At 44.7% G+C, this 26,176-nt stretch overlaps 1 protein-coding gene across 1 annotated transcript in view; it reads right to left on the bottom strand.

The window, feature by feature from the left end:
- SIM1 (SIM bHLH transcription factor 1) overlaps positions 1-26,176 on the bottom strand; it is a 64,062-nt gene that overhangs the window by 32,854 nt on the left and 5,032 nt on the right. The window contains exons 2-8 of the mRNA XM_039218368.1: positions 21,565-21,647; positions 18,051-18,140; positions 17,427-17,535; positions 17,204-17,289; positions 16,350-16,549; positions 16,047-16,153; positions 15,258-15,405 (exon numbers count right to left, since the gene is read on the bottom strand). Of these exons, the coding sequence (XP_039074299.1) occupies positions 15,258-15,405; positions 16,047-16,153; positions 16,350-16,549; positions 17,204-17,289; positions 17,427-17,535; positions 18,051-18,140; positions 21,565-21,647 (823 nt within the window). The remainder of the gene's footprint in view (positions 1-15,257; positions 15,406-16,046; positions 16,154-16,349; positions 16,550-17,203; positions 17,290-17,426; positions 17,536-18,050; positions 18,141-21,564; positions 21,648-26,176) is intronic.

Genomic DNA, 26,176 nt, shown 5'->3' with positions numbered 1-26,176 from the left:
TTTAAAAGTTAGATCTGGGGGCGCCTGGGTGGCTTAGTCAGTTAAGCGTCTGACTTTCACTTGGGTCATGATCTCGCGGTTTGTGGGTTCGAGCCCCGCATCAGGCTCTGTGCTGACTGCCAGCTCAGAGCCTGGAGCCTGTTTCAGTCTGTGACTCCCTCTCTCTCTGACCCTCCCCTGCTCACGCTGTCTCTCTCTCTCTCTCCTAGAAATTAAAAAAAAAAAAAAAAAAGAAACATAAACATTAAAAATATTAAAAAAAAAAAGTTAGATCTGAACAAATCAATGCAGAATGTGCTGCCTCTTTCACCAAAGGCATAAATTTTTAAAATGCCAGTCTCCTTTTTCCACAGTCAAGACTGCTAATTTTAACCTATTTCTAGGCAGAAAAAAAGAGGCCAAATATAAAGAAAGAAAAAAATGATACTAATATCAACCAACTTTTTATTTTAAAAATATTCACAAATAGAAAATAAAATTCATACATGTTATTCTGGCCCCCTATTTTCTTTCTCACCTCCCCACCCTCTGTGTCCAGCCCCCTCATCACTGTCATTTACTAAGTTGATGTTTTTCAAAAGGATGTTCCCCTTAGAATTCTTTGAATACCTAACATAGATAAGTAATGGGGGAACCCATCACCTAACACCTTATATTTGGTTAAGATTCTATTCTCACAGGGAATAGCTTTCTCACCCAGTTATTCTGACCCATACAAAGCTGGTTCCTAACCCATAAAACTAACCCCTGGCAGAGAAGTATTCTCAACTTCACACAAACTCCTGGAAGAGAAAAAATACTTGTAATCACAAGTAAATAATCTTCCCACAACACGGGGAAATTTGCATTCCATGCTCAAGACCAAAGTGTCCCCAAACCTCTCCCACATACGCTGGGGAGACCCCACAAGGCCACGCCTCACAGCACCTTTGAGAGGTCTGCCCTTTTCTATACAACACAAAGGCACTGGCACTAGAACCTCAGGTTTGAACTTCCTAGGAAAAGACACATCAAAAATGATGGCATGATGCGATGTTTGCAAAGGCACAAATCTCCATTTGTTTAACTTAAATATTTTAAAATATGTCCTATAGCATTTATTCTTGATTAAACCTCTTCTAGATATTTAATCATTAACGGTTTCTTTACAGTTACTGTGCAAACAGTTCGCTCATACCTATGACATATCAAATCTCACAGACGTGTTCTTTAATTGGATTCATTTATTTCTAATCTCCCTAAGCCCTTACTACTGTAATGCTTGACTAAATATACATTAAACTCTATTATTTAAAGGGCTAAAATAAATTTGAAATGTATTTTATGAATAAAAATTCACAATTCAACATTCTGCTATTATTATTATTTATTATTATTTGCTTTGCTATTGAGGCAGTATTTAAGTTTTCCTGGTAGATAAGTTGTGTTTAAATAACTTTAAACAAAATAAGTTGTAATTTACCATTAGAGATTTTGGATTGCCCACCAAAATGCCAAAATTTTCATTGCCTTCATATTTGGAGCCAGAGAGCTTGTATAATAGTACACAGAATACATAGTTATCAGTAGAGTTCATTAGCAAAGATACAATAGGCAGCTGCCTGAATTTATGACTTGTAGGGCTTAAGATGTTTCCTTCGCCCCCACAAAGATGTCTCAAGAATGGTCTACTGCTTTATGCTTAAAATCTACTGTTAGATATTTATTTCTTAGGCTTTAGCCAGATGGCTCAGAAAAAGTTAACAGAGTAAGCCTCATCCATTATTTTTCATTGATTCAATTCATCAGCTCCTTTCCCCAGAGCTATGGGGGAAATGTGTCTCAATGTCTTCAGTGTGTCTCAAAAGCCCCTAAAGAGTTTATTAAAATGCAGCTTACTGGGCCCCACCCCTTAGAGGTTCTCATTTGTACTTCTAGGATACAGCCCACAATTTGCATTTTTAACTAGCTCCTGGGAGGTGCTGATGCTGCCAGTCAGGAGACCATAGCCTTGGAAAACCAGTGAAGTTGTTATTCTGGACAAGAAAACCTAAAGGAATCAGATGAAGGGGTACCACAGACAAAATGGATCACCACTGAAAAGGGAGGGGATATTCCAAAGACAAACTTCACACTTTCCCCAGGGTCCAGCCTTAGTGCACATCTCACCAAACTACTTCCATCCTGACCCTTCTTCACTTCCTTTCAGCCTCTTTGGGGACACTGCCTGTTCCTGCAGACCCCATAACACTAGAGAGCTACGGGGCTTAGTCTACAGGCTGCATCTCAGTTATCGGTCACTCTCAAGGGACCTCATGCACTCTGCTGGCTTTAAATTCCATACTGATGACCCCCAATCCCCAGCCCAGACCACCTCACTCCTTGTCACCCAGATTTAATTACCTGCCTGACATTTCCACTCAAGTGAATGACGGGCATCTCAAACTAAATATCCCCGCACACAACCCTTGATTGTTGCTCCTGCCTATGAATCGGCTCCTTCCCACCATTCACCCAAGTTGCTCAGGCTAAAAACTAGATGCTGTCCTTGGCTCCTTATCTTTTCACAACTCATATCCAATCCGTCTGCAAATGCCAGCTGTCTACCCTCAACACATCCTGAATCTGCCCCTTCACCACTACTTCCATCTTTAAGCCATCACCTTCCCTCACCTAGGCTATAGCAATCATTTCCTAACTGGTCTCCCTGTCCCTACTCTCTACCCTTCCCAAAGCCTATTTTCCACACCAGCCAGATGACCTTTTCATAGCTTAAAGCAGTTCATGCCATGCCTCTGCTCAAAACTCCAGTGATTTCCCAAAGCCTTCAAGACCCCGCATGGTCTGACCCTGCCTATTCTAGCATCAACTTTTTATGCTCTCCCCCACTCCCTTTTCTCTGCTCCAGCAACAGTGAACTTCTTGTTCATCAGCTTACTTACCAAGCTGGTTTCTACCTCAGGGCTTTTGCATTCGCTCCCCACTGCTGAGAATGCTCTTCTTGCGGGTCTCAGCATGGCTGCCTCCCTCCCTTCATTCAGGAGTCTTCTGAGAGGCCCTCCCTGACCACTCCTATCTCTTTACTTTTTTTCCTTTCATTTCCTGACACTGTATGACATACTTATCCGTTTATAAGTATTTTCTTTTTCCTCACACTAAAGTTAGGGATCTTGTCTGTCTTGGTCACAACCATAACCCTCCTATAGACCCTGGCACCCAGTAGGTATGGGGGAAATACTTGCTGGGTGAATGTAAGAACCATCCCATTTGCTGAAGAGAGAGCTCTACTCTACAGCATCTCTTACTATCCTCTATAGCAACAGAAATTAAGCTGCTTCTAATGATAGAGGTTTGTTTATAATGAAGGTCCTATTGAGCCCATTGGAAAGAGACACAAATAGAAAAGAGATTATAGTGTAAAATGCCATGTAGCGTATCTCAATATTTTCCCTTGATTTTCAATTAGCCCTCACAATAAAATGCTACCCTGCATTTTGTTATTTCTTTAACTGCTCTAATTGAAGGAATAGAACGGACACTCACTCTGCCCTCTGCTTTGTGGGCTTCATCCTTCCAGCATTCTGAGGTGTGACACTGCAGGGTTCCATTACCCAAATCCTGCACAGCAAATGCTTCATTTTCCAGCACTACAGTAAAATTTCAACAGCTAATAGAAATGCTATGACTGTCAACACTATTAGTCTCTTAACGGCTTATAAAAATTAAAATAAAACCCTGTGTTCCATTTGGTTAGCTTTGGGGGAGTGGGGAAAGCTGCTCTTTTCCCATCATATATTTAGACACCAACGTCAATTAACGGGAATGTTGAAAGAAGTGAATCTCATGGGTTCTTACCTTCAGCCACCAGAACACAGTAAGTCACCACAAGTGCAGAGAGTAAAATGAATGACTGAGGAGTAGCAGCAAGCCATAACCCCTAAAAATGCTCGGAACCAGACATTCTATTTTCATAATGGTTTTCAGTAGGAGGAGGAAAGAGACAGCACATTCTCAGATTGCATTACCAGAGAGTGTCGCTATTCTCAGAGAGATGTAAAAAAGTGGCAAGGGACTTGGGTTTAAAAGTATAAACATAGAGAGAATCCCACCTTAATGGGTACCATTATGACATCCAGTTCAATATAATGAGGCTATTTCCACGATCTGGCCAGCAGCCCATATTAGCACGGCTTTACTGATGTGGATACAACAAATTCTGTTTGAACAAGAAATCCCCAGGAAAAAGAGAGACAGTGAGAGAGAGAGAGATCCTTTCACAAGCTCTATCCATTTAGCAATCAATCAAAGGGGAAATATCCTTCTAGTAAAGACAGCAGTGTCTATTCGAATCCTGGTAATATATTAGATGTTCCAAATAAAATAGTGTTCCACGGGTAATGCTCACAGATTGCTGTTTTGTGAAAATATCATAACTGTTGATGCTTAAACTGGTGAGGGGGACATGGGGTTGAGCCCAAGGATTAAGCATGATGCACAGCAGCTGACTAGGCTCTGAGCACATCAAAACTGTGAAGCAATTGGGTCGCTTTGTGGAGACCCCCTATTGGTCTCTTTTAGTAAACTCTCCATAGACTTCTGCAAAATCTCTTCAAAATGTCCTATTATTTCCCAAATAGTAAGTGGCATCGTAGGAAATCGCCTATATAGGATGGCTTTAATGCACAGAAATGACAATTGCATATGATTCATCCTAGTACAATGTTACCAACTTAAGGACAGCATGCCAAAGAGGAAATCAGGTGGGTTCTAGAGTCCTGTCTCTGGTTTGGCATGACTACTCATTAGCTGTGTTATACTGGCTAAGTTACTTGGCCTCTCTGAGTCTCTGGCACAAAGTAGCAGTCTCTCAAATATGAGTGCTTCTTACTCCTTGACCTTTCTAAGTATGGCAACAAACAGAGCACCTTCCCACCCCTCCTTCACTTGGAGCCGACTACCTTCCTATCTTCCCAGGGCAGGGGAGGACAGGGCATGGAAGCAATGACACAGGATTACCCCTTACAAAAGAAAAGTTTAAAATATTACAAAACCCTAAAAATCACTAGAAATCTTTTTTTTAAAATAATAAATGTACAAAGACCATTTGACTCTAGTGTGATTCTTCCATTTAAAACTCACTAAGATCCCAATCCTATTAGAAGTCAACCCCACAAAATATTTTAAAAGTCCATTCAAAGCAGAACAAAACGCAGCTCAATATAATTCCAACAGGACAAAACTCACCTTGGCACACACAGCTGCTCTCTCTGGCTGACCTAAGGAGATGCAGAACACCCACCCTGCGACAGCAGTTTTTTAAGAGTTAAGATGGGCTCCTTAGCCTGCAGCCTGTTAGTCTGCTACCAGTCATGATCTCTCTCACCTCCACCCCCCACACACACACACCCCAAACACACACACACACACACACACACACACACACACACACACACAGCCCTCCCCAGGGGCTCAGCTCCTCTCACTGCCTCCACTCCCTCCCCCACCATCTAACCATCTAACCTCTGGTACCTAAGCATACCTGCAGCTTATTCCGCAGGGGTAATCTGAACCAAACCAAGGTGCTCTGGGCTTTCTTCCTTCTAATTGTGAATGGAAGCACCCCTCTCCAGGAGGGAAGCTGTCATCAGCAAGCCCATAGGGAACTCAACCTGGGATAGAGCTTGTCCTTGCACTTATTTCCTTTTCCTACAGACACTGTCTCATTCATTCTGATATCCTCAAACCTGGCACAATGCCTGACACATAATAGGTGCTCAAGAAAATATTTATTACTGCTTAAAGCCTTTCTACTCCTAATCATCGGAAGTAGGATCTAACAATCCTCTCCAGATGTATCAGAATGATTGCTGATTTCTCATTCTTGGGCATCCCTCTGCCTTCCTAAGACTCTTGCTTTCCCTCCTTCAGCCTCACAACATTTCATTTGTGTTTATAGGCAAGTCAAAAATTATTTTACTTAATTTCACTGCAATATCCACCCTAATAATTCACATTTACTTGGTGTCACTTTGTGTTACGCAAAGGCCCAAGGACTTCACACACTATCTCATTGAATACTCACAATGATTCTATGAAATAGATATTATTATTACCCACATTTTACAGGTTAAAAAATAGTGAGGCAACAAAGTTAAGCAACTTACCCACAGCCACAGAGATAGCCAGTAGCAGCCCTGGAATCTGAATAGGCAATATACCCATAGCCCAAGCTCTTAACTAATATGCTATGTTGCATAATAAAGTAATGATATCTCATTTCATAATATATTTTACAAGTACCTTGTGATGCATTCCTATGGTTATCAGGGTTTGAAACATCTAGCTAAAACGCCTAGAGATTAGACTGCATCATATTCTAAGAGCAGTAGGATTACGATATCAAACACAGCCCTGAGGAGGCCTTTTGGGCCTGCAAACCTGGAACCTAAGAACCAGGTTCTTCATTGTCCTAATGTATACCTTACATTTGCTTTCTAAGAACTGTTTTAAAATATAACCATTATACATGTGGCAATACTGTGTATTCATTTCAATAACATTCTACATTCCATTCAGAATACTGACATCTGTCAAAACTTTAAAAACTGTGTTCTATGCTTAGATGCTAATGTGTGTATATATACATGTATATATTATATATGTATATATTATATACACATATGTAATACATATGTATATATTGTGTGTGTGTGTGTGTGTGTGTGTGTGTGTATAAAACTAAGGCTAGGTGAACATGTTCAAAATATATACCAGTACTAATCTGAGAAAGGTAAGAGGCTTAGAGGAAATAGTTTCCAATCGTGATGAAACACATTCAGTTCCAACAAAAAAGTTCAGGGTATAAAGATAAAAGAAGGAAAGAAAACTCAGCTCAAACAAGAACAGTGAGACAAGCACTGTTGAATCTAATTTGAAGAGGAATACTAATTGTGCTATGTTCTTTTGAGACAATGAGTATATGTCACCGTTCCATCTCAAAAGACCTTACCCCTGCTTCCAACCCTTAAATTCTACCCCTTCCCTAAGAGCTCCACCACTCAAGCTTTGAATTCTGTGCTCTCAGCAAATAGCCCAAGTGCGCCATATCACTTTGAACTGAGCTAATCTGAGTTCTTAAATATTTAAATGGAACTCTTCTATTTTCCCAACTAAATTGTAAACTACCCAAGAGATGCCAACACCTCTGCTTCATGTATTCATGAAAGAAATCATTGCAGTTTGCCATACTCTCTGAAACATTGTTGATTCAGCCACACCCAGTGCACACAGAGTAAAGGAGAATGCACTACACACCATCAAAAATGCCAGTGTCGCACATTTTATTCACTTTAAATTATAATTACTGACATTGGAAAAATTGACAAAACCCTGGTTCCAACTAAATTACCTTCAGAAATTGGATAAAAGCTTAATTTCTTAGAACTTTCTTTTTCCCTGTAAAGCACCATGTACAGCACCTTCCATTCTGCCTGGGACGAATACGGTGCTCAAGAAGTATTGACTTTCCTCCAAGCACAAAGCACAGCTACCTGTAGGGTACACAGTGACAGCAGTGAAAAACAGGGCGAGCCTAACCAAACTGTAGAAAACACCACCCACAAAGAGCACAATTCTTGGAGATATGTGTGTGGAGGAACTGGGGAAGGGGAAGAAGATAAACATTTTGTGGATTTGAAGATTTAGCAATTCAAGTTAAAAGAACCACTCCTCTCTTTTCAAAGTGCTTCAGGTGACATCACATAATAGGCAAGAGCTAATAGCAAGGGTTATTTTTGGGCATCTGCTTTCTGCCAGGTTCTGTGCTATATATACATTATCTCATTTAATCCTCCTCAATCCTTAAAAGGTGGGTTCAAATATCCTGATTGCACAGATGGGAAAACAGAGGCTCAAAGGGGTACAGCTGTACTCAAAGTCCCAAAGCTATTATGCAGTAAAACATACTCAACCCTGATCCATCTAACACCAAAGCCCATGCCTTGCCCCTGCAGTTTGATACTGGGGGGTTTTATAAAAACAAAATCACAATCCTACTTCAATATAACCTCCCAGAGTAAAAGTCACAGATGGTAAACAGGTGGCCCAGACTCACCAGGCCGTATAAAAGTAAGTTCTCTTCTCATCGCCTTAGCCCTGCCATCACCATGGACCACTTTCTCACCTCTCCCAGCTCCCTGGACCTCCGAATGTCTGAGGCAGGGGAAAGGAACTGGGGAAGATACTCCTTCACATAAGACAGAATGTGAAATTCCTCTACCGATAGGCACTCGGGCATTTCCAGGTGTCCTCTAAACTCCAACCAATCCTTTCTGCCTGACAGGTTAGGCAGAGACACTGCACTTCAACCCAGATGAAATTTCTATCACACCTGCTCATCTGGAAAGCTGTCAAAAGCCAATGGGAAGAGAGAACAGAGAAGGATAAATACAGCCTTTTACTAAATTATCAAGATATGCATACTCCACCCCATCTACACACACATACACACCTTGAACCAAACAACAGTGCTCACAATGCATTTAGATGATGTCAGAAGATAAAAACACACTTTTCTGAAGTTCAGGTAAAGCTTCATTTTCATTTGTCCATTCACAATAACATGTATATCCCTGCCTTCAGTGAGGTAATGATCATATTTTTCTATGAAATGACTCCAAGATCAGAACTCTTTCCCTCCCAAAAGCCAGAAAAGAGTGGTTAGATTCATTATTGAGCACATACCATATGGTCTCCACATAAAAACATTTTAAAGAAGAGGTCCTGTGGCTCGGTTGCCTAAAGAAAACAACATAGAAAGGAGTGGAGGCCAGAGAAGACTGGGGAGATGGAAGCAGCCAGGTAGCAAGCTTGACAAAGGGCCAGAGGATGACTCAGCTGACCAGAGCATGCTGGGAGGCTCTCCATCCCTAGCCTTCCCCACCAGCAGTATCCCCAGTAGACAACCTCTCCTGCCATTCTCCCTCAAAAACAGAATGCCATCTAGGAAATACCCCACTGCCATGGGAGGTAATTTATGCCCCATCTGATAAAAAGGGTGACCTAGCTTGCCCATCCACTGTAGGGTATACAATGAGAGCAGAAATTTGTTTTAACACATTTGTTTAACAAAAACATAGGGGCACTTGGGTGGCTCAGTTGGGTGGCTCATGACCAGCTCAGGTCATGATCTTATAGTTTGTGAGTTGGAGCCCTGCATCGGGCTCTGTGCTGACAGCTCAGAGCCTAGAGCCTGCTTCTAATTTGTTTATTGCTCTGTCTCTCTGCCCCTCCCATGCTCATGCCCTGTCTCTGTCTCCTTCAAAAATAAATAAGTAACAAAAACATAACATATTAAATCTTGTTGCAGAAGTGAAATCATTAGTAATAGCAGGAATGTATCTGTGTAATCTAAAGGCAAGCAACTCAGTGAAAAACTAAAATGTTTGCAGCCATATTTTTTCTTATAAAATGAAAATGTCCTTAGTGAGACTCAAGAAAAAAAAAGATATATTCTTAACTGAATGTTCTTGAGAAGGCAGCATTGCTAAATTTAAATCACCAAGTGGTCACTATCTGTTTTGTGAAGATAATTGTGAACATGTTTGTGAAGCAGCAACCCAGAGGCAGCTTTTTAATCTTCCATAATGAGATCAGATGAAAGCCTATCCAGAAGTTGGGTGGGCTGAACACTACAGACCTTACTCATTTAAATCCATCTCTCTCTCCCTGACTACACTCCCCTCCCCATACAGAGAAACTTAGGATACAGTAGGAGTCAACACCCCCAGCTTTAATCCTGGCCTCCTCACTTACTTAGCATATCTGACGTCAGTTTCTTCACCTAGAAAATCCCTCCCCTAACACTGTACAGAGCTGTCAAAGGAGCAAACTATGTAATGAATGTGACAGCACTTTGAAAAAAATATTCGGCATTTGTAATGATGCTGTATTCAGCATTTGCAATAGTAATACAAAATCTGAACATAAATGAAAAACTAAATACAGAATATCTTGATTAAAATATTACAATAAGTAGAAAGGATACGAAGGATAACATTATTTAAGTGAGTACTGTGAGTACTGTATTATTATGCACTATAAAACAGACTAAATCTTCCAGATATTTCTTTTAATAAAGTGTTTTGGTAGTTATAAAATCACTATTAATTACTATTAATAGTTTCAGTTGTTATAAATTACCATTCATACAAATGTGTCTTCTATTCATTTCTATTATGATTTAGTTACTTACAAGATCACTTGAAAAGGACAACTGGGGCTTCAATGTTCAATATTATTATAATAAAGATTAAACACAATTAAGGATCAAATCTAATTTATAGGTATACATTAGTGCATGATTATTATTTTTAATGACCAAAAAATTAAATCTATGCAACAAGTGCTACACAGATTCAAGGCATGAGAGTAAAATTATTTTATATTTTGCCATAACTTGCTAAGTCAAAAGGCACTTCCTTTGACATTGTTTATAATATAAAAGAATGGTTTTGCCAACCAGAAAAATAAAACTATTTATATATACATATATATTTATATATAAATATTATATAAATATATGTATATAATTGATCAAGTTTTTAAGAAGCATTTTCTAAAATTTCCTAGTAGTAATAACAATATAATTGGTGTTTTAAATTAATAAAAAAAGTAATTTTTAATTTAAAAGTCCAAATTAACTCAGCACTATTAATATACTTGAAAGAGCATGCGAATAGGAGCATATGTTAATGTTTGCTGCCTTGTGAAAAGGGTACATCTGGCTTTATATTCACAGAACATGTTAAGACTTAAACACTCTTTTTAGGGGCACCTGGGTGGCTCAGTCGGTTGAGCGTCCAACTTCGGCTCAGGTCATGATCTCATAGTTTGTGAGTTTGAGCCCCGCACCCGGGCTCTGGGCTGACACTTCAAAGCCTGAAGCTGCTTCAGATTCTGTGTCTCCCTCTCTCTCCACCCCTCCCCTGCTCGCACTCTGTCTCTCTGTCTCTCTGTCTCTCTCTCTCAAAAATAAACATTAAAAAAAAAAACACGACTCTTTTTAATTGTGGGAACTATAATGGTTTCATACAAAGAAAAACAAGAAGTATAGGACCTGCAATAATTACAATATAGAGACCCCTTTATTCCTTTTACATGAAGAAAGTATGTCTCCTTTGGCATTCGTCCCAAACTTTCAAATTCAAAGGACTATTTAGTAGATAGTAAGTGTTACACAAACCACTAATATAAATTGTCTCTTATTTGTCTGCTCTTTGTAACACAGACATAGAAATTGTAATATAGAGAATTTCTCCTATGTGTTCAGTGGATCACTCTCAAACAGCATGTGAAATTTTCCACTAAAACAATGTTTCATACTAAACTTAGGAATTAAGCCTTCTTTACCAACAGAAATGGTGGAAGATATTAAATCTGTCTGATTCCAAAGTTGCCAAATCACTCTCAAAATCTCTTTTACTTCCCAGGAAAAAATACCAGAATTTTATTAGCTTACACTTCTCATTAGAAGTCTAGGTTAAAATACACTAACTTTTACAACTATATCCCACAGAAGTCCCCTCACAAAATATCATCTATCAGTCAACCTAACTGAAGTCATATATCAGTGAGCACTTGATGAATGTTGGTGACAGATTGTTTCTAATGGTGTCCGTAAACTAGATCTCATGTATGCTTTTGCAACCCTCTACACACAATAATTTTGAACCCTTTAAATGTGCCATCATAAATATACACTGGCTACATATGAGAATGTTATTTAGGGTGAAGTATGATGATGTCTGTAGCTTACTTTGAAATAATTCAGTGGAGAAAAAATGCACATACAAATAGACATACATGTAGGTATAAAGAGACATAAAACAAATCTGGCTTCGATTATAGATGATGGGTACATGGGTATTCATTCATTGTACTATTCTTTCTGCATTTCTATGTTTGAAAAATTAATGTTTTTTAATATTTTAAAATGAGATTTTATGCTTCATTTGTTTATCCTTAAATGTTGATCTCAAAATTTTTTATTTTTATAACATATTAAGTTCAAAAACATAAAAAGAATCAAGACTTTTCTAGAAATTGCTTTTCATAGTTTATTGGGTGTTCCACATTTAAAATTTTCTTCACATTAAGTACTAATGCTTTCCATCTGAACTGGCTATGAATAATTAATACTACTTGTTAAAGAGACTCAAGAAAATATGATTTCAAGAAAATTGCTGTTTTTACACAGTATTCCTTGTACTCTCCATACTTTTCTGGACTTTCCCCCAACATTCGCTGTTACTAGACACTACCTCCATTCATCTATCATCCTGAAAATAATCAGGGAGCAGGCCTGTCATACTTAACACTTATTTCAAAGCCTGTGGGCACTCAAGATTTGTAAGAATATATTTTTTTCAACGTGGAACATAAAGCTAACAGGTTATGCTTTACAGAAAATCATGAACTAGTTAGTCTTTTGATTTGAAAGGAATTTTTTGTTTGGTTGGATTTTTTTTTATATTTTTGAGTTTTAATGAAAAGCTAGATAAGTATTGGGAACCTCAAGCACCCAGAGAAAAAGTAAGAGAATTTCTAAATTGTAATCATAGTGTCTTCTCCCTCTCCTGTCTATATTTTTCAGAACGCCAACATTTTGTATGATGGTCATACAAAGACCAGTAAAAGCACCACCAACCTTTAAATTCCTATATTTGCAGTTGCTTATTAGAACAAGGTTACTGAAGATTTCTATTCATCATCACTTTTGTCAGACAATAATGACTGGTATTTCTAGGCATATTTTAACTTCAACAATAAATTTATCATCAGGAAATTTGAAAAATGAGTTTCTTACGAATGTAGCTTCTATCAATATACCTTCATTTAACCAGTGCTTATTTAAAATTCTCTCTACTTTTATGATATGAAAATCTTTTCAAAATGTATGCTACTAAAATGTCTAATTTTGGAAAACATCTGGCCTGTCAAGTTATTTGGGGGGCTTGTGGTTTTAAGTACATTGTTTGAGGTGGCATATTTGGAAAGGATTCACTTATCATTCTCAGGCTTCATAGAGAACTAGCCTTGAAAACAAATGTATGTGGTAGTTCACTGCTACTATAGAGAATCAATAGCCATCTATTTAATTTGCTAAGACAATGTAAATTAGTAACTTCCAGCCAGATGTGTGATATACACATCAAACAAACTGCAACCTGTTCATTATGAAAATCCTGTCAACACACACAGAGCCTCGTGATGGCATTTCATCCAAGGCAGTTTCCACATTTGCAGCTATAAAAATTGTCCTAAGAATTTTTATACAAAGAATTGGAGTTGAGACTCATAAAAGGGTAATCAATTTCAGCTTTTCATCTTGTGTGCTTCTGTTTACTTCTATTTTCATTCAGAGGTCTAAAACATTTAGAAAAATACGAGCCATGCTATTTTTCCTTCTGTATATCATTTATCCTCATTACATCTTTTTAATCTTATGTAAAGTTGGTAGCCTAATCCTGCAGCTCTACAGAAGTGTGTGAAGTGAAGAATGACAGGGCCAACAGCAGAAGAAAAGTACACTTATCCACTGGAAAACAAAACAGAATATGTCAAAATGACTCCAAACATAAATTAAGCTTACCCATTGGGAGGTCTAACTTGCATTCTGATCATTTATATGGGTCTGTGTGACTATATACCCTGCTGTTTGATAAAAAATGATTACTAACCACAGGCACCCACCAGAGAACAGAGTATATGTATAATGCCTGTGATGTCTCAGACATACAAAGCACCTTCTTAAAGAATGTCCGTTTCCTTTCCGTGGTAAGCAGACATAATTTTTCACTCTTTAATACTTCTGCTTCACAGAGTGGCTTATTTTATGAATTATGTTTTGCCATTTTCTCTTATGTTTATTTTAAGAATATAAAAAATTGCATTCATAAAATAGGTGGGTTTGTTTCATGATACCCAAAATATTGATATGTTTTCTGCTTTGTATTAAAATCCACAGCTTTCTTGCCAGTACAAAAACCTAATAGTATTTACTTTAATATCATTTATTGAATGAAAGGAATAAAAAGATTCTTCTTAATAACCGGCTATTATTGCTGACTATTGAATCCTCATCTAAACCAAATTCATTTTCCAAGTCTATTGAATTAAATTTTCTTATTAAACAGGGCACAGAGTAAATAGTCTTATTGCCAAGCATAATATTTTCAAGCACTACATTTTTAATTTAGCAATTTAAAACAACGTGGAATGAATCTAGTCCTCATGGCCCGTAGTGTAGTCTGATTCCGAATAGTACCCCTTAACCAATTTCCTAATGTGAAAATAGCATTTCTACTAAGTGCGGGGTGTGTCAATGCTTCCAAAGTAAATAACCCCTGAGGTCCCCTAAAATCACAAGAATTTCAGCGACTACCAAAAAGAGGGGGGAGGGGGGGTCAACTGTGCACACAAAAGAGTTCTTCATAAAGGCTTCAAACTGGGGCAATTCGACTTCACAAACATTATACAGAAGGCGCTTTCTTCATCAGCAGCACACCAGGCCACGTGACCAGCCTGCAGCGCCACACCGAGGGCCAGAGACGATGATTGTTTCTAGAAATAAGGCTCAAAGTCGACCACCGCGACTGCCCGCCGGCCGGGTCCTCACTCGGGACGCGGTCGCACAAGGTGCGGGGCCTGGGCGTCCGCTAGACTTGCAGCCCCGGGCCGGGTCTCTGGGCTTTCTGGAGGTTACAGTCAGACCCTCCTGGTCACTTAAACCGCCTTTGTGGTTTAGCGTAAGAATCACTCTCTCAGAACTCTTAACTTTGATTGGAGACTCTGGTTAAAATTAAGAACTTCAAACCCAGATTTGAAAAAGTGAAACAGATGTCCTTTTTGTTAACCATAAATGGCTCCGTACGCCCTACCCTTTCCTCTCTTTCTGTCTGTCTGTCTCTCTCTCTTTCTGCCACATTAAGTTTTATTTAATGCAGAGTTCGCTTAAAAGGTTAAAAGAGAGAGAGCAGAAAGCAAATGTCGACCGTGGGTGGAAAAACTCCTAAATCTTTCCCTGCAATATAACGAAGGAAGCCTCTTCGTAAAGATGAAAGTGCTCAAGCTGCTGGCTCCCAGCACAGCGTTCCCTGCAGGGCAGAAGGGGTGTCCCAGGGGACCCCAGCCTCGCCTACCCGGCAGTGCCCGCCACCCGCGCCCTCAGGGAGACCAGGGTTGCGGAGCGTAGGCGAAGGTCCCAGAATTGCACTCACGTGAGAACATAGTTGACGCTGACGATACAGTGTGGCCTGGACGAGCGGCTGTTGTGGACGATGGTCGCATAGCTCTGCACCCACACCCAGCCGCCGTGCTTCGCCAGAAACCTGTAGTACTTGGTGGTCACCTGCCCCTTCACCAGCACTGATGGAGAGACAGAAGGCAGCTGGTGGTGAAGGCGAAGGCTCCTGATCCCGCCCAAACGCAACCCCAGGCAGTGGGACTGCGGGTCCCCCAGGGGCCCTAATGACTGTGCCCAGGCAGGAGGGAGAGACAACCATTACGTTTCCAAACGGATTGTCTGTCCCGTTAATTTGCATCGCGCCCTCTAATCCCTCGAGATTAGGGGGACACTGAAAATTGGGAAGCCCTCCCTTCAATTTCCTAAGGAAGGCATCTGAACTCCGAGACTCATATTCCCTGTTTCTGGAAATTAGGCTTAAAAAAAAAAAAAAAGCTGAAGCGGGTCCGTGCACATGAACCAAGTGGCCTAGCCTCAGTTTTTATTCCCGTCTTCAGTGAGGCTTAAAAAGGGTGGAGGGGGGAGCATAAAACTCCTCCTAGGGGGATTCCTCCACCCCCCCCAACTCAGAAATTCTCCCTGGGGATATTAAAGAAACAAGGTGGGGCTCAGCGTTGGAGCGGCCGCTGGGAAGGGCCTCACATACCACCACCACCCGGCTACCAGGGCTCCCACCCGACCGCTTACTGTGGACGTAAATCACGCCCTTTCCCCTCCCCGGGCCCCGCGGGGGAAGTCCTGTGCCGGAGGAGTGGCGCCTTACGCAGGTGGTGGGCGCAGCGCAGGTGGAAGGTGTCGCAGCCGTGCACGTGGTGGTACAGGGTCTTCTCAATTAGGTCCTGAGGTTCGTACCCCGTCAGCTCCGCCACTCTGCGGAGAGCAATCCTCGCTGGGTGAGCTCAGGGTGCAGGGATGCCCCCCACCCCACACAGCGGTCTCAGGCCTCGGTGCCCGCCCTCACTTGGCCTCATCTGCAAAATGGGCTCAGAAGGTGGAGGAAGAGCTCTCGGCCACTGAGCAGAGCTGTCCTCCCGCTAGGGTGATCCTTTCCCACCTGGCCACTCACCTGGAGTCCAGGAAGATGAGCTTCATGTCCAGGCTGGCGCGGAACATGAACATGTTGCTGTGCAGCTTGATCTCCGTGACGGCGCTGGGAGGCAGTGAGTGGCCCACAGCCACTAGGCCCACGTTCTGGTAGCAGCCATCAAAGGGGGACATGTCCAGGCTGTACTGGCGGATCTTCAGGTAGCCGCTGCAGTGAATGACCTGCAGTGGAGGGTGAAGGGGTGAGACTCAGCCACAGCTGGGAAACATCCCAAAACCGTTGGTAAGGTATTGAAACATTTTGCGACTCCTCTGGACCACAAACGCCATGTGGGCCATGCCTCCGCACTGAGTTGTCCAAAGTTATTGGTGTTCCAACGTGTGTCAAGGAAGTGACTGTCCTGCCACACTGAACTCACCTGGGAGCTTGTAAAATTACAGAGGCATGAGCCTTGCCCACACTAACTCATCAAAATCGCCAACGGGGCCCTTGGAACCTGGGTTCGAGCTAAAGCTCTGGGGGTAGGAGTCTGATGTTGTGAGTAAACTCTAGGAATCTGCCAAACGTACCGACCATTTCAGACACTTTACACACCCCCGAGGTCCATTATGAGCCCCAGATTAAGAGTCCCCGCGGCCAGGCAGTATCCGGACACAGTGAAACCAACTCTTAAAATTTAGTAGTCCCCAAGCGTTCACAAAGTTCAATAACTCTCAAGGTGGTCCCAGGCAGACTGCGCTGTGACAAGTGCGGAGGACGTCCTCGGGGCAGTCAGGAGCTCAGCAGTGTCCCGCCCACGCCCAGGAGCTTCTCTGGCTCTGCTACTTTCCCCTACACGCTGCTCTGCTCGCAGCATCCCTCTCTCAGCCACACACCTTGTAGCCACCGCAGGTGAGGCCCGCATTCCTCTTGGCCAAGACGCACTTCATTCTGAGGAAGAAGGAGCGCTCGATCTCATACTCTGGGAGAGAGGGGAGGAGGAAGGCGAAGGACTGAGATGGCTGGTGTGACTACACATCCCACCTTTCCTAATTGGGGAAAGGCCACAAGCAAATGGTGGGGAGGGACCCAAGCAGTGCAGGCACACGTCTGCCTTACCCTGGACGAAGTGAGAGTGGTAGGGCTGATGAGCGGTAAGCACCGCGGTCATCTCGTCGTGGTCGGCAGGATGGATGTACTCATAAATGCTGTTCCCAGTCAGCTCTACCTGTAAGGAGGGGGGTATCACCTTCTCCAACCCTCGTGGGGCTGGAAGATTGGACCAGAGTGTCTACAGGACTGTGAGGACAGCAGCCAGAACTTTAGAGTCAGCCCTGAGTTTTAATAACAGTTCTGCTTCTGGTTTCTTAACTGCAGTCTAAGCCTAGGTTTCCTCATCTACAAAAGGATATAATAATATAATAGTAATTATAATGGAACTAGGAGGGGCAGTCATAGTTTCCTGGCAACGCTGTGGTGAAAACGTCAGACACTGGTTTGTAACCACCATCCATGGTGTTTGACTTATGGTAGCAACTCCAAATGGTAGCATTGTTTGGGCTTGGAGTAGAAGCCAAAGGATAAGGAAAGTAGAGAAAAGAGGGATGCAGACCTGCCAGCTGAGATGTTTCCAGTTCCAGAAATACACATACAAAAACTTTAGGACTCCCCCGCACCCCTTACCTCTGGCCTCCAGCTCTGGCTGTAAACATTGAAGGCTGGAGGTGTGGACCACTCACCTACCTGAGAAAGACCCAGGTGGACTGAGGCTGTCTCTGAGATGTACATGATCTTCCCATCTGGGGCCACCACAAAGATGAAGCCATCCAGGGTCTGAGGAGATAGAAACAGAATTGAATGGAGAGCCCTCTAGAGAGAAACTGGAGTAGGGGGCAGAAGTTAGAGATGTTCAGCCAGAAGAGCAGAGAGATGGAGTAGAGAAGGCAGACAGGAAAGAGGGCATAGAAAACCTGCCACAAGAGTCCCTCTTTTGTTCATTCCAAATACGTAAGCATCTGGGTCCTGTAGCACACTGGGAGATGCCCAGAGGAAGCGGTGGGCAAGAGTACTGCCCTCTAAGACTCAGGATGCACTGAATTGGATAATACAGACATATATCTGTAGCATACACACACAAATATAAGGGGCAGAGGATTACAGCCCATGATAAGAGGTAGGTTAAGTTATTTGAGTGATGGTCATTGAAAGAATAGTTTCCTGAGTCAGTCTTGGAGGACTCCATAGTGGTGTCATCCTATAAGGGAAAGAATACCCTCAGGGTTTAGGAAATGGGCATTTGAGCCATATGGAAGGGCTGGTAGTCTGAAAAGTTTGTAGACAGAAGATAGCTGGCCAGGAGCTCCAGAAAAGAATCTGGAAGGAGCGGGGTGGGGGGGTTAGGACATGAGAGGTTTTCCAGGAAGCAAATCCACAGAGTAGTTTTATAGTGTGTACATATGTGTATTTACATTGATGCATCAAACTGACAGGCTTTCCATGAAAGAAAGTCTTAGACTTTCACTGTCCCTTTATCTCTGTGAATGAGGCTTCAATCCAGGAAGTAGAGACATAAGATGAGTCAGATCCTGCTCTCAAGTCGCTGGAAGTCCAGCAGCAGAGACTGGCTAAAGACTGACCAAACACCTGAATGGGCAGTGCTGCAGGGGCCCTGAGGCTGAGTGGCCAGAGGCCTGGGGGAGAATCAGAAAGGCCTCAGAGAACCTTGAAGAGGAAGCTTGAACCGGAGATGAGAGGAAGGGAATTCTAGGCAGAAGGAATGATGCTGCAAAGGCAGGGACTGGTGGGGGGCAGGGTACATCTGGTGTACTCAGGCTCAGTGAATTTGATGTGCCAAAGATGGGCTGAGAAAGTACACTGGTGCTGGGTCTTTGGAGAGTTTGAGATATCAATCAGAAGAATTTGGAGATGCTCCTGTAGACATCAGGGTTCCAACAGTTTCTAAGAAATAGCATACTTAGGTGTGTGTGTGTGTGTGTGTGTGTGTGTGTGTGTGTGTGTGTGTTGGTGGTGGTGTTTTGTTTTGTTTTTCAGTGGTAGAATGTGGACAATGACCTACAGGAGGAAAAAGTGGGATGAAGAGATCAGAGATGGTTAAGCCTAAACTTGGGTGGTTACAGCGTGATGAGGAAGAGGGAGAGTTTAAGTCAAAGATGGTTCTAGCTGTGGAGTTTATGGTGGCAGAAAGAGAAGCTGCGAGTGACTTCAAGGTCACTGAGTAGAGGGTAACAACCTTAGCCAAGACTGAAGATTTAGGGAAGTGTGGTGAGTTTTTGTATGAGTGGAAGTCTGAAGGAGGGAGGTAATGAATTCTTGTCTTGGAGATGCTAAACTTCAGAGGTAAGCAGATTTCCAATTGTCAGTAGAAAGTAAGTCTGGAGCTTCATTCAGAAGGGTGCCTCAACTGGAGAAACCAGCTGGAGTCATGCAAATGTGGGAAGGAAGTTGAGGTTGTGGTGCTGGATGAGATGACCCATGAGGCCTTGAAGCTGTGAGAGGAGAAAGAGAGATGGAACCTTGGGGGAAACACCAGCATTTACAGCCAGATAGCAGTTGGCAAAACAGAGAGCACGTAGAGAAGGAGAAGAATCCAGGAAATTGTGCTACTTTAGAAACTGAAGGAGAGAGGGTGAATGTCAAGTAAGCAGTGCCACCCCTGTCAGGTGTTTACCCAAATGTCACCTTTTCAGTGAAGTCCTCTGCAGCGTCCCAATTTTAAGTGGCACTACTCAAACACAGCCCCCACCCTCCCCCTTCTTATTTGTCTCCATAGCACCTACACCACCTGTTATACTATGTAATGTATCTATGTGGGTTTGCAAGGCTGCTCTCCTTAGAATGTAAACTCCATGGGGGCAAGGCTTTCTGGCTGGCACACAGTTGGCCCTACTATATTTGTGCAATGAACAAAGTCAGTAGGATAAGGGATGCATATCTTATTGCTGGATATCAAAATGTGGTGGAGCCTGTACAGAGCACAACAGTCAGGAGAGATACGAGACCGCAGCGCTGTGGAACTGAGGGCAGCAGCGTGAGGGATGGAAACTGAGAGGGTAACGAAGTGCTTCCAGAAGTTTGGGATGAAGAAGAGGAAAAAGCCTGGGCAAGAGCTAGAAGAAGAGAAAGACTGTTTGAGGTTTGTTTTCTTGTTTATATGGATGAGGAAAGTCAGCTGGGAATTTAGAAAGACTGGGGGTGAGGAGGGCATTGCTGAGAGACAACTGATGAAAAGCGTCCCTGAGAAAGGAGAGGGATGCCGCCTTTCTACTTAAATTCAGAGGTGTGAAGGCCAGGCCTGTGAGGGAATGCTTACACAGGCCTTTCTTTGCTCTGTTACACTAAAATCTCTTTGGCCTCTGGGACTGAGGGAGGGACAAAGTAGCCAAGGGACAGGGAAAGCCACAGCACTCCTGCCTTAGGATGCTGGTCCAGCCTAACCCAAGAGGAAGAATTAGCTCAGATCCTCCCTTCCCCCCTCCTCCCCACCATGCTGCTTAGGTTTGAGGCTCCCACAAGAGGAGCTGGGGGCGAGACAAGGATAATAATAAGGGGGCGGAGGGTGGGAGACAAGTGTCAAGCCTAAAAATGCCACCGGGAGTTTTGCTATTTTAAATATTTGCTATGTGACTTAAGCGGGCAACGGGCAATTTAAAACGGTGTGCACTGCAAACAACGCGGTAATGGGCGCCTCCACACTGGGTAAACTCATTACCTGGGGAGGTATATGTGTATACGCGAGGGTCTGTACACGCGCTGGGCTGGCCTGGGGTGAGAGCTCACCGAGAGAGGAGAGAGCCCGCGAACTACAGGGAGGAGATGAAACGAGCTGCACACGCAGCTGCTTCTGGAATGTGTGAGCTTAAAGCACTGATGGGCATTTCTACCCGATTCCCGTTATTCCTGTGTAAATCCTTCAATTCTGGCGGTTTTGCAGCCCGGCCCTGGCGCGCTCCGGTTCCCTCAACTGAATGGTGTCAAATGGCGCCCCGTCCTGATTTGGGGCCTTGCCGGACTCCCTTCAAAACCCAACGTGCCGATTGTCACCTTGCCTCCCTCTCCGTCTCGAGAGGCGCCATCTGCACCCAACGAGGTTAAGAGCTCAGCATTTTAATTTGGAAGGGGCTGTAGGGGCTGTGAGAAGGTCACGTCTGGGTCTGATCCTATTTTCCTAAGAAACAAGAAGCCCAGCGCGGGGCCAGGCACCTGAGCCCTCGAAGCTTATTTGCCGCCGCGCGGGTACCTGGAGCAGATGGGAGCCCAGTTCTCTGCCTACGTTGTCCAGGGGGCTGGTGCGACTCGAGTGGCCCCACGCCTCGCCGAGCCCTGTGGAGACACAGAGACACCCTTTAGCGATGGGACTCCAACCTGGCTAGCAGTGTGAGGCTTGTGTCACGGTTATGGCACACACGCAGTTCGCGGGCACGACTGGATACCATCGGGGCTCCAGGCACCAGGACTGCCAAGGGTGCGAGCCGGTGACTTTCGGCTCCTCCGAAAGGACTAGGTAGAGGTCAGACTCCCTCTCCCGGGCCGGCGAGGGCTTCTCAGGGAGGGCAGGGCCTTGGCTGAGCGCCTCTCTTGGCAGTGCCTCAAGTGGTGGGGTTTGAGGACTGCCCGTGTGTGCCTTGAAGGAGCCGAAGGCACGCCAGGGATAACTTTGCGTAAGTTCACTAGTGCGCTTAGAGGGGCGACGGACTATTTCTCCCCCAAAGTTTCAGTATCTTCCTTATCACAAGACAGAGGATGTCCACACCTCCAGCAAATGCGGAAGCGAATACCTGAGGCTGTGAGCTGAATCCAGCAGGTCCTTGGTGGGCTTTCTTTCTCTTTGGCTGCAGGGCTCTCCAGCCAGTTTCCTCCTCTTAGGCCTCTGCCTTTAATCCCCTTCGGAGAAATCCGTTTCCTTGTGGATGGCTTCCAGCACCTACAACCCTGAGCAATCCTTCTTCCTCTGCTTCCTCCCCACTATCCCTGGATTTACACATCCTAACCTCACCTCTCAAAACAAAACAAACAAAACAACAACAACAGTGTAGGCCTTTTTCAGGTTTACTTTCGGGTACTAACATCGTCTTAGCGATATTTTCGTTTCCTTTTTGGATATAGAGAATCAGTTTCTCTACTTTCCACGTATCTTGTATTGACAAAGGTATCATGTATTAACAAAGACAGCCCCTTCCTGTCCTCGATGCTACCACGTTAAGATCTTCCCAGGCTTTGCCAGAAATTTCTCCCTGCGATGTCTAAAAAATAAAATTGTCTGAAAAAAAGATTTTTAACAAAGTTCTCTGGATATCTGTGGCTGATTAAAAAAAAACAAAACTAGTAGGGAGTCTGCTATAGTACCTGTTTGCAGAAAGAAAAAAAATAATAAGGCAGAAGAAACCTGAGGTAGAGGTTATACTACCCATAACTACGTACAGGTAATATTTTTTAACAGTGTTGCTACTGAAATTAATTTAACTAGGTAAACTCTTGTACACCATTAAACAAGGTTTAACATGACAAGGGGGGGCGTGATTTACTGATTTACTGCTTTAAAGTACAAATCGCTATGATGTACACAATGACAAACACGCTCGCATTGTAATATGGGGGTGAGGGCGGATCTTTCAGAATAAAACATGGAGTTGGACTCTTAAAATGTGTTGGCCAGGAGCTGCTTGCAAAGCAAGTGATCAAAACCCTGGTAACGAGTAACCATGAGCGCCCCTTAAGCTCGAATCGGGTCTTTCTGGGTGTTTGCACATCTAAATAAATCTAACGATTTCCCCACCGCTCTGCAAACACTGATGCTCCCCGCCCGCGGCTGGACTCCTCTCCCTCCCTCGCCTCCAGTCAATCCCTCCCCCCCCCAACCCCCCCACCCCCGCCTCTTTAGCCCGCCCCAGTCTCCCTCCCTGGAGTGACTCCACTGCCCTAATCGCTTTGGTCCTTCTGGATTGTTCGGGAGGGCCCGGGCCACAGCCACCTGTACACACCCCTTCGCCTCGTCACCTTCCCTTCGCTCCTCGGGTCTCGGCCGAGCTATCCTCCGCCGGGTTTCGGGCACGGCACGCTCATTTTTTTCGTCGCCGCTCACACACACCCATCCAGAAGCGGCCGGGGCGGGGGGACAGGTTGGGGAGAGCCAAACCCGGGAGGGGGGAAAGGGTCCTGCTGGGAGAGCTAGGGACGCGGGTGGCGCTGGCCGGCGGACGCCAGGCTGGCGGGGGCCGGGGCCGGGCGCTCGCGTCCGCTGCGAGCCAGCGGGCAGAGGCCTCCCCGCGGCTGGAATCTTGTCTTACGGCGAAGGGTGCGAGGCCTGTGCTTGGGGCCAACAAATGCCCTTCTTGTAAAATTATGAAGTTCTCCCAAATCGACTGGAAACAGCCCGGGAACTGCCTTCCGACCCGAATCATCTGAAAGTCCCCGAGCTGGGCTCGAGGTTAAGTACTGGTTCCGAACCCCCAGCGCCAGCCTCCGCTGTGGGTTGTCTCGGGTTGCGGCCTCATTAGTATGCGCCTACGAGGGAAAAATAAGACTTCCCCGCAGGTTAATAAACAGCCGGCCCGGCGCAGGTTACCAAGGGCCTCCCTCGCCCCCTCTTGCCCCCACCCCCACACCTTTTAAGGAACCTTTTGCTTTCACGGAGCATTGCCTTCTCTGCGTTCTCGGTTGAAATCTCCGTCACACGGTTTTGTCTGGGTTAATGTTTCATAAGGCACCGGCTGCCTTCGTCTACCTGCCGGGCTTTCCTGACCTAGTCCGAGGGCTGAGCTCGCCCTTCAGCCTGCCCAGGACACCTTCTGAAGCCCGGGTCAAGGGTTCCGCCTCCCGAAAATCCTGGAGTGGGCCAGAGACCCCTCTCCCCGGAGCCCCTCACCTCCGGCCTGCGGTGACGCGCTCCCGCGCCCAATTTCAGTTGGCGAGGGGGGTAAGCTGAGATTTCGTTTCTGCACTTGACCTACCGCAGAAAATTCACAAATCCTTTGATTGTCTGTTTAAAATGAGGAGGAAACCAGCTCCCTTTGCGGCAGGATTACAGTGGGAACAAGATCTAAAGATTCTCTTGTAATTCGGTGAGGCCGAGGGAACGGGGTTTTGCAAAGGAGAAAAGGAGCTCTGTGAGGGAGGCGATAACTAAATCGGGTTTTAGACAAAAGGATTTTCCCCAGCTAAAGTGGTCGAAGACAAAGGAAAACATAATCTATTTTGGAAGATTTCCAAGATATGCCACATTAACCTTAGCAGACAAATTTTGCTTCTCCCCACCCCCCCCTTCCCTTAAAGTCTGGTTTATCATATTTACATAAGTAGTATTAGAAGGGATGTATCTATTATGGATCTAAAGGGCTAGCTCACATTTCATGTGAAAACCCGGGCGAAGTTTCACTCTTACCCTCCGTGCGCGGTTGAGCCATTTCCATTTAAATACCCCCTGACCCAAGGATTACCTCAATGGACTGACTGCACGGGTTTTGTAATTTCCTGAAAATGAGATTTCGATTTATAAAACAAGAAACCAATTAGTAACCAAATGAGGCGAAGTAGATCCACTAAAATTGACCTAATCCCACAGGCACAATTTAGGCCCGTTCTTGGCGAATGAATGATGAGCCCCAGTCTAGCGTGAGCTCAAAGCATCATCCAGCTGTGTTATTACAAGCAGCAAAAATAAATTGATCGAGCTTTTCCTTCGGAATGAATTTCATACCCTTGACAAAATATAGATTACAGACCTGGCATCATCGCCTCTTTCACTCAGACAGGAAGAGGAGGAAGAGAAGGGGTTGGGAAGGGGTTGGTCCACTGTTCTTTTTTCCCCTCCCTTTGATAAATAAACACTCTATCTCAATAGAAATGTGTCCCCCTTGTAGTAGTTTGCCCAGAAAGGTTCATCTAACTGACGATTGTAATATACCTTTTAGGCAACAGGAGGCCGGGTGGGAGTGGGACTGGAGGGGCTGTCCCCGAGATCTGGCCGCAGCTTGGAGACTGAGGTGGGAAAAACCCTCTGAGACCGTGCCTCTAACTTCGGGTCCCGGAGGGACTTGTCCAGTCACCTGGGATCTCCGCAAGGCCTGCGAGTCCTCGCTGAGGGCACGCTGTCCAAACCTCCCCCACTGCACCTGTCCAGCAACGTAGCAGCCTTCCTGTTAGGGGTCCGGGGACCTCAGAGGCTCTGAGGAAGAGAGGGACGGAGATTGGTCGCCCTTAGACTAGACAGAGCGCCTGGATCGGTCACTGGGTAGGAGGCTGCTTCTCGCACGGACTGCGGGTGCTGTGGCCCTCTCCCCGCTGGAGGCCCTCTCCAGCCACCTGGCGGGTGTGGCCGACTTCTTGAGGGTGTCGACAGCTGTGCGGGACCTAGTTTTGTATCGCGCAGCAGCCCAGATCCCTGCACTCCCGTGTGTCTGCACTGCACACTGGCACTGTGTGCCCTTCTCTCCCCTGCGTGCCCCTGACCGCACCCGGGAAACCCACTAAAGTTAGGAGTATATCTGGGGTGGAGAATGATGGTCACAGCACTGACTCTGCACCCTCGCTGTGCTTTGGCGCTGGAGCGAGCACGCCAGCCAAGCTGTCGGCGTTGGGCCTGCAGCGAAAAGAACAAGAACTGCAGGAACAAGTGGCAGGCAGGTTTCAGCCTGGTCCCAACTAAATCGAGGGACGAAAATGCACGCGTGTTTGACCGTAGTGTCTTGCGTGAAGGTGAAAAACGTCAAGCGGTGCCGCCCCAGGGATCCAGATCTTCAAAAGTGGCCGGGAGGGGCAATGCCAGAGCACAAGGGCAGGCGCAGGTGGGCGGACAGGAATACCCCCCTGTGCAGGGGTCTGCCGCCTGCGTTCTATTTGGCGGCGGGGACTCC

This window comes from Hyaena hyaena, unplaced genomic scaffold (assembly GCF_003009895.1).
Source record: "Hyaena hyaena isolate Hyena2069 unplaced genomic scaffold, ASM300989v1 scaffold_750, whole genome shotgun sequence".
Taxonomy (NCBI): domain Eukaryota; kingdom Metazoa; phylum Chordata; class Mammalia; order Carnivora; family Hyaenidae; genus Hyaena; species Hyaena hyaena.
This window is presented reverse-complemented; position numbering and strand designations above follow the sequence as displayed.